General features: G+C 48.7%; 1 protein-coding gene across 1 annotated transcript in view; it reads left to right on the top strand.

Annotated features, from left to right (window-relative positions):
• LOC147724945 (uncharacterized) overlaps positions 1-18,113 on the top strand; it is a 239,703-nt gene that overhangs the window by 184,158 nt on the left and 37,432 nt on the right. Inside the window, exon 2 of the mRNA XM_086966444.1 lies at positions 1,793-1,802. Coding sequence (XP_086822570.1) covers positions 1,793-1,802 — 10 coding nt within the window. The remainder of the gene's footprint in view (positions 1-1,792; positions 1,803-18,113) is intronic.

Genomic DNA, 18,113 nt, shown 5'->3' on the forward strand with positions numbered 1-18,113 from the left:
TGTAGATTTATCTAATGTGGTTTTCTTGAGCTGTACATTGAACATTTGTTTGGGAAATTCCAACCCACCTGCAATTCTGTAAAGTCCATACTATCAGTATACTGTTTGTGCCTAACTGTGCCAACTCAACCATGTTTCAGCTTTGTCTGTTAATCTTTTTTAGGTCTCACCTACAAAGGACTAATTGTTAACGTTCAGTAAGCTTACAGCACACCCCATTGTTTACCATTGGCTGACTTTATTGTTTCTCTCATTTACTTGCTTCTTATTACATGGCTTGTCTCCCTCTACTAATGCTTGTCTCTCCCCTGAAGCATAGCCTCTTTACAGTCCTTTCGGATGACTTGTATCCTTCCACTGCTTATTTAAAGAACTGCTTTTGTCCTTTTCGTTTAGCCAGCCCTACGTGAACATGCTTGTGGTTTCTAGCCTTCTTCATCGTGTTCTACTTCCTCCCTTCAAATACCAACCCCCAGCTGTGTTGCTCACACCTCTCAGTTTGCCTTTAAAAGCATAGTAACAGGCATAGTTTGGCTGTGACATGATAGGGTCATATTTTTGTTATCTCCTGCATCCCATGTTGTACAAAAGCACAACGCTTTGCATACAAAGGCTAATATGGTGCTGAGGAAAGAGTCATCTGTTGCACTTGCTCACATGGTGCTTAAGGCAGAAAGTGTACTTAGTGTGACACTGTTACTGGAGGCCCATAAATCTGCTCCTTGGGCTGCCTACAGGATTGCATGGCTGAAGCCTCTTGAAAGTAAATTAGGTTTTGGTAAGTGTTACTCTTTACTTTCTGACACTTCCTTATTCTGTTTCAATTCTGTTCAGAGTTTCCTGAATGAAAACTATTTGTTAATGGAATGCTTTACTTTTCAAAGGTTGAACACATTGAATTGAATGTACAGTTTTGAGATATTACAATCCGCAATAGTGTAACAACTTGCCCAAACCCTCCACAGAATTTTGTCAGTCAGAACGTAAGAAAGGTGCTACACCAGACAACTCGTCTGCTGCAAAAAAGTGTAACTATGGGACTTTCCAAAAAACAATGCCCAATATCACATTGTGCAATTGTCTGGAGTACTCTAATTTACACAAGTCAGAACATTATAGCAAAAGTTAGTTTCCATTTCTTACGAAGTACATGGCATAAATGTGAGTACCAAAAAGTATATGATCAAACACGACATAATGTGAGCATACAGCATCAATCATTTGGCCACTCTAATAAATACATTATGCTATAATGTCAACATAATGATAACATATCTGACAGTTGGCAATACACAGAGAAGTACAATCTATGTCTTCTAACAATCCGTCCGTTCAAAAGGCACTGCTAACGTGTTTCGTCTTACTAGACTTTCTCAGGGCTTAGGAATCCCGAGAAGTTATCCCATAAAGAAACTGATAGATAAATGACACACAAATTGTGTTATCCATACAACGAGGGCGCAAGTAGATATGGTGGCGAGGTGCCATGATTGCCTGAAAGACATTGCGGGCTGGATGGCCTCAAACTGCCTCAAATTGAATGCAGGGAAGACCGAGGTCATGATATTCGGGATTAATCCTAACATCTGGACTCCAGATATGTGGCCTGATGCACTGGGGAAGCCACCAGTCCCCACGTGCAAGGCAAAGAATTTGGGCGTGATCATGGACCAGAAACTGGATTTTGGGGAGCAGGTTAGTGGAGTGTTTTCAAAATGCTTCCATATCCTCATGATATTGAGAAAAATTTCATTTTCTCTTCCAGCCGATGGTTTCAGGTTAGCAGTCTCAGACCTTATTCTGTCGCGTTGGGACTACTGTTATAGTCTGTACCTGAATCTGAAAAAAAAACACATGTAGAGACTACAGATGGTACAAAACGCGGCGGCCAGACTGCTTACAGGCAATCCAAGGTTTGCCCCTGTACGAGAGGGATTACGGCAACTGGACTGGCTGCCGGAATCCAGACGAGGTCAATTTAAGGCTCTGTGCATGATATTCAAAGCATTGAAGGGCAGTGGCCAAGACTTTCTGTATAGGTGCTTCGATTGTTATGTCCCCGGGAGAGCGCTGCGCTCGGCTGAAAGCAGACTAGTGGCCGTGCCTCGGATAAAAAAGGCCAGTTGGGGAGGAAATACCCTTTCCTATTGTGCAGCGAAAGCTTGGAACAGCCTGCCGGCGCATATTAGGAAGGCCGAGGAGCTCCTCTCTTTTAGAAAGGGGCTGAAGACTTGGTTATTTAGGGATTAACCCCTCGTACTCCAGGGAGTCAGTGTGCAGCGCGTTTACACCCTTGGGTATAAGTGCGCTTTATAAGCTCCTAATAATAATAATAGTAAAAGAGCCAAATCATACAAATCTAGTAGTTCCGAATTTAGATGTCAGCCTGTGAAAACTTATGAGAACTGTGTACATATATCCTCAATCAATAAAAATGCAGCCAGACAAGATTGTCATTGCCCATACAGACTTCCGCCAGAAGAGTCAGAAGCATCGCATGATCTTGCCCACTGTACTTACAGAATTGACAAATTCGATCTTTAAAAGTCAATTTCCCCTTGCAACGGGAGAGAGCACCACTAATGCAGTGGCAGCTAGTATTAAAGAGCATAGGTGGTGTAGACCCATCATGAATGTACAGGAAAAAAAACCACCAAGCTGCTTTAACAAAATGCTTGTTTGCTAATCTGTCTCAATCAGTAACCTGAAACTCTTTTTTTTAGCTCTCGGCTGTAGACAGCACATGTGCTGTCTCTAAAAGAGACATGTTGTAAATACTTTGTGGTCTTCAGCCTGCCCATAGGCTTCCCATTTGGTGGCTCCATCACCGCTTTTATATTCCTCCCCATTTGTGCACGGCATGCATGTGTCATGCCTCTCTTCCTGCCTTTAGCCCTCCCCGAGAGCATTGACAAATTACTATTATCCCTCCCCAGTGCCCCATTTTAGCAAATGTTTTATGAACTACTTTTTGGGGGGATTTGGATGACTTTACATGACCACTTGTTTTTCCCTCGCTCCAATGCGTGATTTTGTTCCTGCTACAGTGCGGCACCGTTTAATACACGGCGTGAGGCTCTGGTTACTGGCATGGTGGCCAAGTAGAGCAGCAGCATTTCTCTTGATCAGCACAGCAACCAGTTCACGGCAGCCACGCTTCATCTTTCAGCATGGCACTGCTTTGGAAGGCTGCACGCCCTTCTTTTTTCTGCACTGCATCCGCTTGTTGTAAGAGGGGGATCATGTCATCCTCCTAGGCAGTAATTATAATATTTAGGATTTTAATCCCATGCGTGTATGCGCCTCTTGGTGTTATGATGATTGACATTGATATGCACATACTCTCCCACATCTTGCCCGGTAGAAACTGTAGTTCCCCTGAGGCTTTAGTTCCTCTGGCTACTCCATGATGTGATGAGGTGTCACCAACGCGGCGACCACTTCATGGCCACCGTGCTTCCGTTTTTCAGCATAGTGGCTCCATCAGGAGGCCGTGTTCCTTTCTTTTTTCACTGAGGCGATCATATCATCCTCCTAGGCAATAATTATAATATTTAAAATTTAAATTCCATGCCAGTATGCGCCTCTCGCTGCTTCTAATGAACTACATTGATATGCAGACTCTCTCCCGCATCTTGCCCGGTAGAAAATATAGTTCCCATGAAGCTTCAGTTTCAGTTCAAGGGCAACTCCATGATGTGATGAGGTGTCACACATGTATACTTTCTTTCTCTCCTGTGGCCACTGTACATGTTAGATTCCACTTTGTGTTCTGCCAGAATCTCCTCTGTTCTCAAGGCAACACATTTGGCGGGCACAAAAAGATTCAAAGTAAGGGGCACTGCAATCGATTCATATAGGGTTGTTTCGCCAATGCTTTCTCTTACCCCCAATTCAGCTTAATGCTATGTTCGTCCAAGATAGTAACTTTATAACACAAGTCTGTTCCGTTCTTAGTTAATTCTCATTCATAGTGCAGGCATGACAATCTACATTTACTTGAGACCATAAAATCATAACATCAGGGTATTCCCTCCGTTAATGGGAATTTTTTAGGCATAAATACTTGTTAACATACTAATTAGCAACAAGTCTATTACATTGCTATTTACATTCACACACAGTGTATTTAATATGCACGAGACATTTTCCTTTTTTATTTTACTTTACTTGACCTTCAATATTGCTTTTCATGTACATACTATTGGAGTGTTTTCTACTTGTATGACCTGTTTACTTTTTGTGGGTAGAGGTAATGAGTTGCCTTTTTTCTAATTTACCAATTGAATTATTTTCACGTCTTTGGTGTTTTGCATTGAGCATGATTCAGCATTCTTTGTAGCACTGTGAAGCACATAATAGATAAATTGCATTGACATTGCCAAAGGCAATAGCTCTTGGATTGCTGAGATCTATTGGCTTTGCCAATGCATGTTTAGTATTAGAAAAGGGTATGCAGTTGTGCCTGCATATTTTAATACTCATTGTTGACTTAAAAACGATGTTATTGTGCTAATTGTAAAACGGATCTTTTAATTTGCTCACACATTTTAAAAACTCACTTAATCTGCACGCATTGCAAAATCGCCACACTTGCTGGATTGGCGCGATCTGTACCACCTTCCTAAACCTGATTACAAGGGGGAGGGAACACTCACTGTAAGCCAAGAAGCCTGTGCTCGTCTTTACTCCTGCCCGCCCGGTCCAACGCGGTAGCCAATACCGTTGCGCGGAGGGCGGGTCAGGGAGTGCCAGTCACTTCCTGCGGGGGCACTTCCTGAGCGGGTAGCGCTCTAGTGGATGCTTTTTGAGGGCCTATTTAGCCATCGCCCCCTACAAGCGCGCAGCGGTCGCGCGCAGCATCGCCGAAGACCAGCCAAAGATCTGCCCGTCTGCGCCCGTCCGCGACAGTACGTGGCATAGGGGCTATGAGCTTAACCACTGCAGACCCTGACACCGCAGGCGCGAGAATCATTACATACCCCACCAAATTTCTCCTAGATCTGCAACCCACGGGAAACTGTGGCACTCGAATACCTTGTCAACACCTTGAGGGCTGTTTTTCGTGCCTAAAATGTCGTTTTCAATCACAAGCTGTAAGGAAGAGCACTAATGGAAATGCTCCAAAAATAACACCCCTAGAGGGACTAAAATGCTTTCTTCTAAACGCCTGGTCTCTCCCAAAACATCAACTCCAGGTATGGGATCTTATTTACTCTACGCAGCCTGACATATGTTTTTTTACCGAAACATGGATGAAACCCCACACGGTTACAGCAATAACACTAGGGGTCCCATCAGGCTACAAGATTATACACTTTGACCGAACTAATAAAGTTGGTGGTGGCTTAGCCATCATATATAAAGACACACATAAGGTAACAATTTTAGAACAAAGGTCGAGTCCTCAACTGGAAACTATGATCTTTAAGATCAACTCGGTTGGTTTCATCTCCTGGAAAGGCGCACTAGTGTACCGCCCACCAGGCCCCAACCCGGACTTTGCCCTATCCCTTCTGGAGCTACTAGCCCCACATTTTAAAGCCAAGGAGGACTTTATCCTCCTTGGGGATTTTAATGTACACATGGATAATCCTGCACATCCTGAAACTATCTCATTAACAGCAGACTTGTCTAACCTGTGGTTAAAGGCAATAAATAGTGGTGCTACCCACACAGGTGGTCACACCCTGGACTCTCTATTCTCCAACTGCACTAAAATACGATGCTCACCTGCCAAAGAAATCTACTGGTCAGACCACTTTCTGATAGAGTTCCATCTGTCTGGACCGATTAAACCCCTGCACAGAACACCGACCCCACCAATTCTGCGCCGTCAATGGCACAAAATATCGGTGGAAAAGTTGCGGGAAAACTGGACACTACAACATTTACAGATGAAGACTCAGCAGACACTGCATTAGAAAAATTTAATAACTCACTAACGTTAGCCATCGATACCCTGGCCCCACTAAAACTCCAGAAGCAATACCCTCCAACCAAGCAAGAAAACTGGTACACTCTAGACCTTAGAATAGAGAAACAGAAATGCAGGCGACTAGAAAAAGCATGGAGGAAATCAAAAACTGAAAAGGAAAGAAATTTTTTTCAAGAGGTCCAGTCTATCTACTATAAAAATATAAAGCAAGCAAGGAAAAACAGCCTCTCCTTACAACTAGCAGAGGCAGGTAACTGTCCAAGGGAGCTGTTTAAACTCTTACAGAGCTTTTTAAAACCCACAGCCAGTGAGAGCCCCGATGAATTCTCCCAAACCCTTTGTGATTAGATTTCAATGTTCTTTGAGGACAAAATTAATCTCATCTATAACAAAATCTTAGCCTCCAGGGGTGCAGGAACCACGACCCTCCTCCCCAATGACTCACTTACACAGAATAAAAACTCATTACTTACCTTTCCACCAGTCAGTGATTCAGATCTGCCACCCCTCATCAACCACATAAAAACCGGATCTCCCAATGACTACCTCCCTGCAAAAATGGCCACCCCTCTGCTCACCCTCCTGGGGCCTTCCATCCAGTCAGTGATGAACATCTCATTGACTGAATGAAGGGCAAGTCCGAAGGGAATGGAAGATTGCGGTGGTAAACCCTATAAGGAAAAAAGCGGCCTCCCCCTGGACAGATCTCTCTAACCTTCGGCCCATCTCCCTCCTACCGCACATCGGTAAGATGACTGAGAAGCACGTGAACACCCACCTATCAAATCATATCGAGGCAACGGAAGGCCTGGACCACTCACAATCTGGGTTCAGGCCTAACCACAGCACCGAATCAGCCCTCCTAGCAGTGACCAATAACATCAGGATGACACTGGATGGTGGGGGGTCTATGATTTTGGTGCTGTTGGATTTATCCGCTGCCTTCGATACGGTATCTCACGAAGTGCTTCTCGGTCGTCTGAGGGATGTGGGACTGGGGGGTGTAGCTCTGTCCTGGATGGAGAGTTTTCTCTCAGGCCGCTCTCAAGAAGTCAGGTTGGGCTCCCATAAATCCATCTCTAGGGAGCTCACCAGAGGAGTGCCACAGGGCTCATGCCTAAGCCCCACATTATTTAATGTGTATGTGGCCCCCCTGGCTGACTTAGTGAGGTCCTTTGGGTTTACCCCGGTGTCATACGCCGACGATACCCAACTTCTGTTCCCTTTCAAAACCTTTACACCTGCTTTGAAAAAATCTTTTGCAGAAGGAATGAGGGCAGTGTCAGAGTGGATGGCTAAGAACTGCCTACAATGTAATGTAAACAAAACAGGTGATGGACAGAATGTGGATCAATGTCACACATTCACCCCAGTCCAAAGATCTGGGCCCAAATCCATTGTTTTTTTGCACTCCACACCACCCTGGGTTAGACAATAGCGATATGCAAATCCGCTCTGACCCTGTGCCCCATGGGAACAGTCCAGTCCGAACTTCAAAAGCCATGTCCTTCCCAGAACGGAATCAAGCATCCGAGGACCGGACCAGTTTTGAGGTAACACCTCTCATCAGCCCGGCTAGCTTGACTCCAGTGGTGTGGAGTGCCTGGGACCCACGTCTGAGCATCCCCAGCGCACTTATGGCGGCAATTGCAAACAAAACAGGTGATGGACAGAATGTGGATCAATGTCACACATTCACCCCAGTCCAAAGATTTGGGCCCAAATCCATCGTTTTTTTGCACTCCACACCACCCTGGGTTAGACAATGGCGATATGCAAATCAGCTCTGACCCTGTGCCCCATGGGAACAGTCCAGTCCGAACTACAAAAGCCATGTCCTTCCCAGAGAAAATACTATCAACAGTTCAAACGATTAGAATGCTTCTAGCAGCCTAACACCCGAGAGACTTCTTCTACGCGCTACACCATGCTAGCATGGAGTAGCTAGTTTCTTGGGACTCGGTGTACTGAATACCTATTCACAGCGGAGCAGCTGTGACTATCAGACTTCAGCCAGGAGAGCGTGTTCCTGCAGAAGGAAAACGCACATCAACTCAGCTCTTCTCTATATCGACTTTCAGCCTAGGAATGGATGCTGTGGCAGTCTGGCAGGATCACTTGGTATATACCAGGGCAAAGGCCTCTCTCCTTCATTGGTCAGTTAATGGTGTTCATATATATGTAAATCCGTATTTACTACTCACCCTTACGGTCTCAAGGCGCTGGGGGCCGTCATGGAAATTAAGTGAGCTATTGCCCAGAGTCACATGGTGCTGAGCTAAGCTGAGCTGCCGCCGGAGCCGAAGATAGAACCGTGAACCCTGTGCTCGGAAGTCACCTGCCCTGGCTACTGCACCACTCCTCAACATAGGGCTGATCACTTACATTTCCCCCTACCTTGGGGACTTTTCCATTAATCTGAGATGTAACTGGTACGAACCATCATGATGAGAATAGATTTACTCGAACTACATATTTATTTTACATGACCACTGTCACACCTTGAAATGAAGATATCATGGAGCCTGTAGCAAACTTGGGTTGCTTTATGTGTTCGCAAAATCATTGTTTAGATGAACTGACACTTTCATGATTTCTGTGAAAGATAATGATGTGCTGAATGTTGGCCAAAGGCGGAGGCAGACATGCTTACAAAATGCACTCAAAATGGAGCCTGGCTTTGGGAGTTTGCGAAATCCCAGCTGTAAGCAGGGGTGATTGATAAATTCCGCGCCGCCAGGCACAGTTGGGCGAGTTTTGGTCACGGGGTTCTGAGTTTTTTCTTGTGCATTGCTCGCCGAACTGTAAGTTTTAAAGCGAGAATTTGCATCCTCCTAATACGATTTTCTGACACTAAAAGCGCATCCAGCAAGTTTTCGCAATGCAGGCGATTGCAACCATTTGCTGTGAGAAAGCTACCGCTTGAGTATAAAATCTACTTAAGTGGCAGCAAAACGAAGTCTACAAGGAGTGCCCTCTGGCTCACCGCATGGTGCAGTTTGTACTGATTTTTCTGCTCCTTCCCGATTTGTGCATGTTCTTGCAACTTTGCTGAATCTCGCAGAGATTTCATGTAACTCTGTGGAATTTCACAGAATGAAACTCCGCGAGTTCTACCCACCACTAACTAAAAGTTATCACTACTTATTCCAGCCATATGGGCTGGTTGTCTTGACCAACATATGCATAGAGAACGCTATGCCTTGGATGAAACCCCATATTGTCATAAAATTGATTCACATTGCAACTTTCTTTCCACTTCTCCGTCTGTTTCTAGGATAGTGTCACCACCTCTATTCATTGCCCTCCTGTACCTTAGCCTCTCATCTTCCTTCAAAGCTAGGGGAGACCAACATAGTTACAGGAGGGCCGAAAACATGCCAGAGTTTCAGGATACCAGCATTATTTCCATTTACGTTAATTACATGTAGATTTATCTAATGTGGTTTTCTTGAGCTGTACATTGAACATTCTTTTTGGAAATTCCAACCCACCTGCAATTCTGTAAAGTCCATACTATCAGTATACTGTTTATGCCTAACTGTGCCAACTCAACCATGTCTCAGCTTTGTCTGTTAATCTTTTTTAGGTCTCACCTACAAAGGACTAATTGTGAACGTTCAGTAAGCTTACAGCACGCCCCATTATTTACCATTGGTTGACTTTATTGTTTCTCTCATTTACTTGCTTCTTATTACATGGCTTGTCTCCCTCTACTAATGCTTGTCCCTCCCCTGAAGCATAGCCTCTTTACAGTCCTTTCGGCTGACTTGTATCCTTCCACTGCTTATTTAAAGAACTGCTTTTGTCCTTTTCGTTTAGCCAGCCCTACGTGAACATGCTTGTGTTTTCTTCTTTTTTTTTTTTTTGAAAAAAAGACCTTTATTGTGAGTATCGCCAACTGTCAGTATACATTGTCATTGCAGTTCGGCTGTACAGTGCACAAAACTTTACATAAGCCCCAAGGGCAGATCCGCTGAACCTTATACACAGCCTGTGTGCCGGCATCCCGGAGGCCCGGCGGCGTAACTTGATGGCATAAGTCAACACATTACAATGTTATCGTGCACTGTTGGCCCCCAGCTTAGCATCAAGGCAGTCGACAGTCAATGAATGGAGACATAGTAGTACGGTCTTTCATGAACCAGGAAAGGGCAGGAAAGGAAAAGTGGAAAAGGGAAAAACTAACCTAAACTACCCCTAAACACCCCCCGGGCCCTCCCCGTTTGCTATTGAGTACCGTGAAGGAGTCTTAGTGACGCTTCCTGTGTGAGTGATGTCGTGTATGCACTGTGTATGTTCTGCACCCATCCCCCGCTTGCCCTGTCCACTAAGTCATGACACACCCGACCCACCCTCCCCGTTAACCGCCTACACTCTCCCTGGACCCACCACCACCCAGAAGAACAATAAAGCCCCCACTGCAGTAATTGCCTCAGTTCCATAGCATTCTCTAACTCCTCATCCTGATGTTCCTCGGCTACCGACATGTCACTGTCGTCCACCTCCCCCTTTTGTTGGTACTCCTTGTAGAGATCCCAAAAGGACTTCGGTCTGCTCTTGGGCGGCAGCAGCTCGCTGTACAATTCCGTCTGAGTGCAGCAGTATTGGAGATCCCTGAGCCATCTCGTCTTGGTGGGGAGAGGTCCGCGCATCCAGCACGCTGCCACCACCCTTCTGGCCAACAGCAACGCTACGTCTACTAATCTACGCAACGCAGGGGCTAGCGGTTTGGAGAAGCCCAATAGCGCGAGCAATGGGGATCTCAACAGCGGCTCCCCTAAAATCTTTTCCAACTCCGCGAAGACCTCCTCCCAGAAAGCACTCACCCCCGGGCACAGCCACGCTAAATGAAAGAAATCAGCGGTACCGGTCCCGCAGCGCTCACACTCCGGGGAGCCACGTAGGCCGTAGCGGTGAAGTCGCTCCGGGGTATAGTATACTCTCTGTAGAAATTTGAAGTGCACCAAGCGGTGTCTGCCATTAAGCGAGACCCTACGGGTGTTGGCGCAGCAATAGCGCCACATAGCATCGTCTATGGGGGTTTGGAGATCCGCCTCCCACGCCGCCCTAGGGGCCGAAGTGGGTAATGTCTCATATGAAGGCCCAAGCCTGTTAACCATAGAGACCAATTTAGCCGGAGTTTTCGTTTTGATGATGTGTGTCAGTTCAGGGACCTCTTCTGGCTCCTGTAGCGCGGGGCCCAGTATTTCTCTGCAGGCCGACCGTATCCTGTGATACTGGAACCTCTGCAGCAGCGACGGAGCCGGGGTGATAGGGGGGAGTTGTTCCCAGGTTTTCAGCGTACCGTCCAAGAACAAGTCCTCCATTGTTTGCACGCCGAGGGCTTTCAAGGCCTCTGTCACCCCCTTCTCATTGAGCGGATCTAGCCATAGGGCCCAGGCCACCGGCATCTGTGGGGAGTACAGTAAGGCACATCCCCGTTCTCTCAGCAGTGCGTGCCATGCATGGTTCGTCGCCTTAAGCGAGTCCATCCGCCCAATTGCTCGGTCTGTTGGGAGACAAATTGTGGCTGGCAGGGGGAGTGGGTCGGCGAACAGCCTCTCTAGTATGAGATGTGGAATGCGGGCATCTCCATGGATCCAGGAATGTAAATGGGTCGCCTGTGCCACCCGGTAGTAGCGCTCCAAGTCCGGCGCCCCCAGTCCCCCCATTTCACACGGGAGTATCAGTGTCGCCCATTTGACACGAGGTTGCTTTCCGCCCCAGGCGAGCTTGACTAGGACTTGGTTTAAGCGCTTAAAGAACGATTTCGACAATACCACCGGAATATTGACAAATAGGAAGAGGAACCGGGGAAGCACTATCATCTTCATAAGGGCAATTCTGCCCAACAAGGAGAGGGGGAGCTTAATCCAGGCGTCCACATCGTCCACCAGTTTGGTAAACGCGACCCCGTAGTTGTCGCGGATCAGGATCTCAGGATCCGTGTGGAGACGGATGCCCAGGTATCGCACCGAGTCGTCCGTCCACTGTAGGGGATACTCCATCTCAAACGGCTGCGTGACTGGAGTCAGGGGGAAAGCGATGGACTTGTCCCAGTTCACTTTGAGTCCCGACAGCGCCCCAAAGCGGACCACTTCCCTGAGTATCGGCGACAGATTGGTTACTGGGTCCCGGACATACAGTAAGGTGTCGTCTGCATAAGTCGAGATGCCAATCTTATATGTGGGGAAGCTGACACCCTCCAGGCTATGGTATTCCCGCATGGCACACGCTAGTGGCTCAGCCACCAGTGCATACAACAGGGGGGACAAGGGGCATCCCTGTCGAGTACCTCTACTGATGTGTATCGGTTCCGAGACCCTGTCGCCGAGGCGCAGGCGGGCCGAAGGGTGATGATAAAGTGCCCCTATTCTCTGCAGAAACGGTTCTCCCAGCCCCAGTTTGCGCAATACCCTAATCATGAACGGCCATTCGACAGAGTCGAACGCCTTCTCCATATCTAGGAATATCGCCAAGGCGGGATTCTCCTGCTTCACATGCTGTATCGTTCCCAGCACAGTGCGGATGTTATAGGTTAGGTTCCTGCTAGGTACGAAGCCCGATTGTTCCGGCGCCACCAGGTCCGGGACCAGCAGCGCGAGTCTGTTGGCTAGAACCTTTGCATAGAGCTTCGCGTCCACGTTCAGCAAGCTGAGCGGACGGTACGATCCACAGTGGTCCGGGGGCTTCCCTGGTTTCGGGACCGTAACCAGCAGAGCTTCCCGCATTGAGGGCGGCATTTCTCCCTCCTCGCAAACTGTGTCAAAGAGGGCAATCAGATGTGGGAGTAATAAGTCTTTGAAAGCTTTGTAAAAGCCAGCCGTGAGGCCGTCAGAGCCTGGGGCGCTCCCCGACCGCATGCCACCCAGTGCATCCAGAATTTCATCCTCATGGAAGGGGGCCAGTAGAAATTCCCTGTCTGAGTTCTTAAAGAACGGCATCGAAATGTAATCTAAATAGTCGTCAATCTCGGTTTCCGCACCCCCCGCCCTAGAACGATACAGTTCCGAGTAATATCGTCGGAACGTCTCCAGTATCTGGTCTTCCTCAACCACCCGGTTGCCCTCCGGGGTCTGCAATTCATCTACCACTAACGGTTTACGGGATCCCTTGGCCATACGGGCCAGCAGGGCCCCCGGCCTCTCCCCCTCCCCATAAGCCCGAGCCGTGGCATACTTTCCCATATAGAGGACTTCTCTATCCGCAAGCGCGTGATATTCCGCCAACATGGGCACTAGGTCTCGTCCCGCCACTCCTTCCGGGTCCGCCAGCTGTTCCCTCTCTAGGGCCGCCATCTTGTTCTCCAGGTCGGAGAGGTCCCGTCTAATGGAGCGTAGGACGCTGGAGTGTTTGGACATGGCCATCCCCCTGATATAGACTTTGAAGGCCTCCCACACAGTGAAGAAGCTATCTACGGAGTTAGTATTGGTGGCGAAGAATCTTTCTATATCTTCCGCCAATTCCCCTCGGAAGGCGTCGTCTAGTAGCGCATAGGGCGGGAAACGCCAAGTATAAGGCGGGATCCCCTTTCTGTCGGTGGAGAGACTGATCAGGACCGGGGAATGATCCGATAACGTGCGTGGGAGAACTGCACACGAGCTGATGCCGCCCAGTACCGAGGAGGAGGCGAGCCAGTAGTCTATCCTAGTGTGTATGTTGTGATATGCTGAGTAATGCGTGTAACCGCCCTGCATAGGGTGCTTTTCCCGCCAAACATCCACCTGGTCCAGCTTCGTCATTTCCGCTCTCATGTAGACAGCAGACGCAACTGGTCTTCGAGTAGGGCCCGCAGAACGGTCCCTGTCAGGGTCAAATACAAAGTTGAAGTCCCCCCCCCATAGCATCTTGGTGTGCGTGTGTGACCTACAGGTGGCCGACAGTGCTGCATAGAACTCCGGGCTATCATGGTTAGGGCCATAAACATTTACCAAAAGCAGGTCCAGCCCCCTTCCCGTACACCTAGCCACTACATATATACCCTCAGTGTCCACAGATAGCGGGGTCAGTTTCAATCTCGAGGCGGGGTTAACCCAGGTGATTACGCCACGGGCGTGGGAGGTGAAACCCGCTGCTACTGTATTCCCTGCCAACCCTCTAGCCTGCAACATCTTACTGTGGACGGGCAGGTGTGTCTCTTGCAGCAGGGCCACATCCACATGGTGTCTATTAAGAAAGCTCATTACCTTCCGTAGCTTTCGGTGGTCATTTAGCCCTTGCACGTTCCAGGTCAACAGGGACAGCGCGCGTATGGCATGCGGGTGTTCAGACATTACAGCAGCAGACATCGTGAATCACAACGCGCCATATTAACTCCATCGGGAGGTGGTGAACCCTTAAACAGTACATCATCGCTCAAGGCAAGCAGACAGTCACTCCGCTCACGCGCACTCACCATTCGCCAGATACTCATAGCAAACCACAGGCCCTTCAATTTCCGAACAGCAACAAACCCCTCAACTTTAGCCCCACCGCCCTCCCCCTTGTCCCCGCCCCACCCACAGCTGACCACCCCCAACCCGGCCAGACAGAGCCCCCCACAATTCCCCATCAACTCAGGTACCCCAAAGTAGCGGGCGATACAAGTCCCAACTCCCTGGGGAGTGTCTCAACCAAAAGCACAGGGGCAAAGCGTGCCGAAACTGCATAAAAATCACCAGCGGTGTAAAAGTTCTTTTCTCTCCAGTTCCGCATCCCCTCTTAGCCCCATCGTGTTGCAATGCCTCACACTGAATTCACCCAGTTCCCCCCCCCGCCCCCCAACCCGTCCCTGAGTACAACACAGTGAACGCCTCACCGGCATTTGTAGATTGGTCCAGCAACAACTAGGCAGTAGGAGCCGCTGCGATATGACTCCACCCGTCTCCCAGCCAATGTCTCCAGTTCGGTCCAGGATGCAGCTCATACTATGGAGACTCACAGTGTACCCACAGTAGCCTGTCCAACAAAGACACTTGCAACTGAGTACAGAAAAAACCAGGTGCACTGCCTCAGTCCTGTTCCTCCAGGGTCGACGCCTCCCCCGAATCCTCTCCGTGCTGCTGTCGGTGTTCCTTACGTTCTTTGGCCCAGTTTTTCAGTGACTTCTGTAGTTCCTTAGGGTCCGTGAAGAAGTACGATTTCCCGCCGGTGTTAATCCTCAATTTGGCCGGGTACAGCATCGCATAGTCTAGGCCCAGCTCGCGCAGCTGTTTCTTATGCGGAATGAACTGGCGGCGCTCCTCCTGTACTTTGGCCGTGAAGTCGGGGTACAGTGATATTTTCATGGCTTCCACCTGTAGTTGTCCTTTTTCCCGAGCCAGCCGCAGGGCCGTGTCTCTGTCCCTATAGTTTAGGAGCTTGGCAATGATGGGTCGGGGTGGCAGTCCAGGTTGGGGCTGAGGGCCCAAAGTACGATGCGCCCTCTCCACGATGAACATTGGGGAGAAGGCCTCCTCCCCAAGAAGCGTTTTCAGCAGGCTTTCCACGTAGAGCTCCATCTTGCCTGTCCGAGTCGATTCCGCCACTCCCGTTATGCGAATGTTCGATCTGCGGGAGCGCGCTTCCAAGTCCTCAGCCTTATCACGGATCACTTGGAGCAACCTGCCGAATTGTCGACGGTCTTTGTCCCACTCGGTCTGTGCCTCCGTGAGGCGCCTTTCTGTCATGTCGAGGCGCTCCGCGTGTTTGTCTACTCGTTCCGCCATGCGGTCCATGCGGTACGATAAAGCGTCGATCTTGGAGCCCACTGCCCCTATGCTGTTCTGGATTCCTTTCTCCATCGCTGCCAGCAGATCTCGAAGATCCGTAGGGGCCGTGGACGCTGTGGCTCCCTTCGGGTAGGCGTCCGCCACCGGGGGCTCCGGCCCCTTCGTTTTCCGGCGGTCAAATGAGAGTTTGGCCTGCGTTGTATCGTGTTTCCCCATGATGAAGATCCAGCACCAGGGAGGGTTTCTGTCTCACGATAATCACCCCGTAAACGTCCAGGCAGAGCCGCAAGGGTAGTGCTCCGCTCACTCCTCGGCCCCAGAAACGTTGGCACTGGCGGGCTAAAAATGGCGGCTGCGGCGCAGGTATAACCTCCGGGGTGCGCCTCGTGTCGGAGTTCGCCAACCGCCCAGAACTGTGCCGGCCCCGACGGGCGTGCTAGCGGCAGTGTCCCTGCAGTTGTAACGTCGCTGCGTGTGGTCTCCCAAGTGAGCCGTGGCGATCACGCGGACTGTGCGCCGCCCCAGTATCAGCGTGCTGCACTCTCCGGCTCCTCTGGAAGTCGAGGCCGCACGTCAGGTGACGCCGTGCGGCCTGCTCCGCAGGGCAGGTCGCTGTTTCAGGCCTGGTCCGCGCCTCTCTCCGTCGCCGATTGTGTACGGGTCGTTACCCACAGCTCTCGGTCACTCCGGGCCACTCAACCGGGTCGGGGGGGCACCAGGGGTCACCAGGCACCGAACCCAGCTAAATTGGCATTCAGCAGGATAGTTTATCAGGATATTTTAGGGGCTTAGGCGAGGAGCCGAAAGCTCACACGTCCGCCATCGACGCCGGCTAGCTCCGCCCCTCCCTGCTTGTGTTTTCTAGCCTTCTTCATTGTGTTCTACTTCCTCCCTTCAAATACCAACCCCCAGCTGTGTTGCTCACACCTCTCAGTTTGCCTTTAAAAGCATAGTAACAGGCATAGTTTGGCTGTGACATGATAGGGTCATATTTTTGTTATCTCCTGCATCCCATGTTGTACAAAAGCACAACGCTTTGCATACAAAGGCTAATATGGTGCTGAGGAAAGAGCCATCTGCTGCACTTGCTCACATGGTGCTTGAGGCAGAAAGTGTACTTAGTGTGACACTGTTACTGGAGGCACATAAATCTGCTCCTTGGGCTGCCTACAGGATCGCATGGCTGAATCCTCTTGAAAGTAAATTAGGTTTTGGTAAGTGTTACTCTTTACTTTCTGACACTTCCTTATTCTTTTTCAATTATGTTCAGAGTTTCCTGAATGAAAACTATTTGTTAATGGAATGCTTTACTTTTCAAAGGTTGAACACATTGAATTGAATGTACAGTTTTGAGATATTACAATCCGCAATAGTGTAACAACTTGCCCAAACCCTCCACAGAATTTTGTCAGTCAGAACATAAGAAAGGTGCTACACCAGACAACTCGTCTGCTGCAAAAAAGTGTAACTATGGGACTTTCCAAAAATCAATGCCCAATATCACATTGTGCAATTGTCTGGAGTACTCTAATTTACACAAGTCAGAACATTATAGCAAAAGTTAGTTTCCAATTCTTACAAAGTACATGGCATAAATGTGAGTACCAAAAAGTATATGATCAAACACGACATAATGTGAACATACAGCATCAATCATTTGGCCAGTCTAATAAATACATTATTCTATAATGTCAACATAATGATAACATATCTGACAGTTGGCAATACACAGAGAAGTACAATCTATGTCTTCTAAAAATCCGTCAGTTCAAAAGGCACTGCTAACGTGTTTCGTCTTACTAGACTTTCTCAGGGCTTAGGAATCCCGAGAAGTTATCCCATAAAGAAACTGCTAGATAGAATACACACAAATAGTGTTATCTATACAACGAGGGCGCAAGTAGATATGGCCGCGAGGTGCCATGATCGCCTGAAAGACATTGCGGGCTGGATGGCCTCGAACTGCCTCAAATTGAATGCAGGGAAGACCGAGGTCATGATATTCAGGAATAATCCTAACATCTGGACTCCAGATATGTGGCCTGATGCACTGGGGAAGCGTGCAAGGCAAAGAATTTGGGCGTGATCATGGACCAGAAACTGGATTTTGGGGAGCAGGTTAGTGGAGTGGTTTCAAAATGCTTCCATATCCCCATGATATTGAGAAAATTTTGATTTTCTCTTCCAGCCGATGGTTTCAGGTTAGCAGTCTGAGACCTTATTCTGTCGCGTTTGGACTACTGTAATAGTCTGTACCTGAATCTGAAAAAAACCACATGTAGAGACTACAGATGGTACAAAACGCGGAGGCCAGACTGCTTACAGGCATTCCAAGGTTTGCCTCTGTACGAGAGGGATTACGGCAACTGGGCTGGCTGCCGGAATCCAGATGAGGGCAATTTAAGGCTCTGTGCATGATATTCAAAGCATTGAAGGGCAGTGGCCCAGAGTTTCTGTATAGGTGCTTCGATTGGTATGTCCAC

This window comes from Lissotriton vulgaris, chromosome 4_1 (genome assembly GCF_964263255.1).
Source record: "Lissotriton vulgaris chromosome 4_1, aLisVul1.2, whole genome shotgun sequence".
In the NCBI taxonomy this organism is placed as follows: Eukaryota; Metazoa; Chordata; class Amphibia; order Caudata; family Salamandridae; genus Lissotriton; species Lissotriton vulgaris.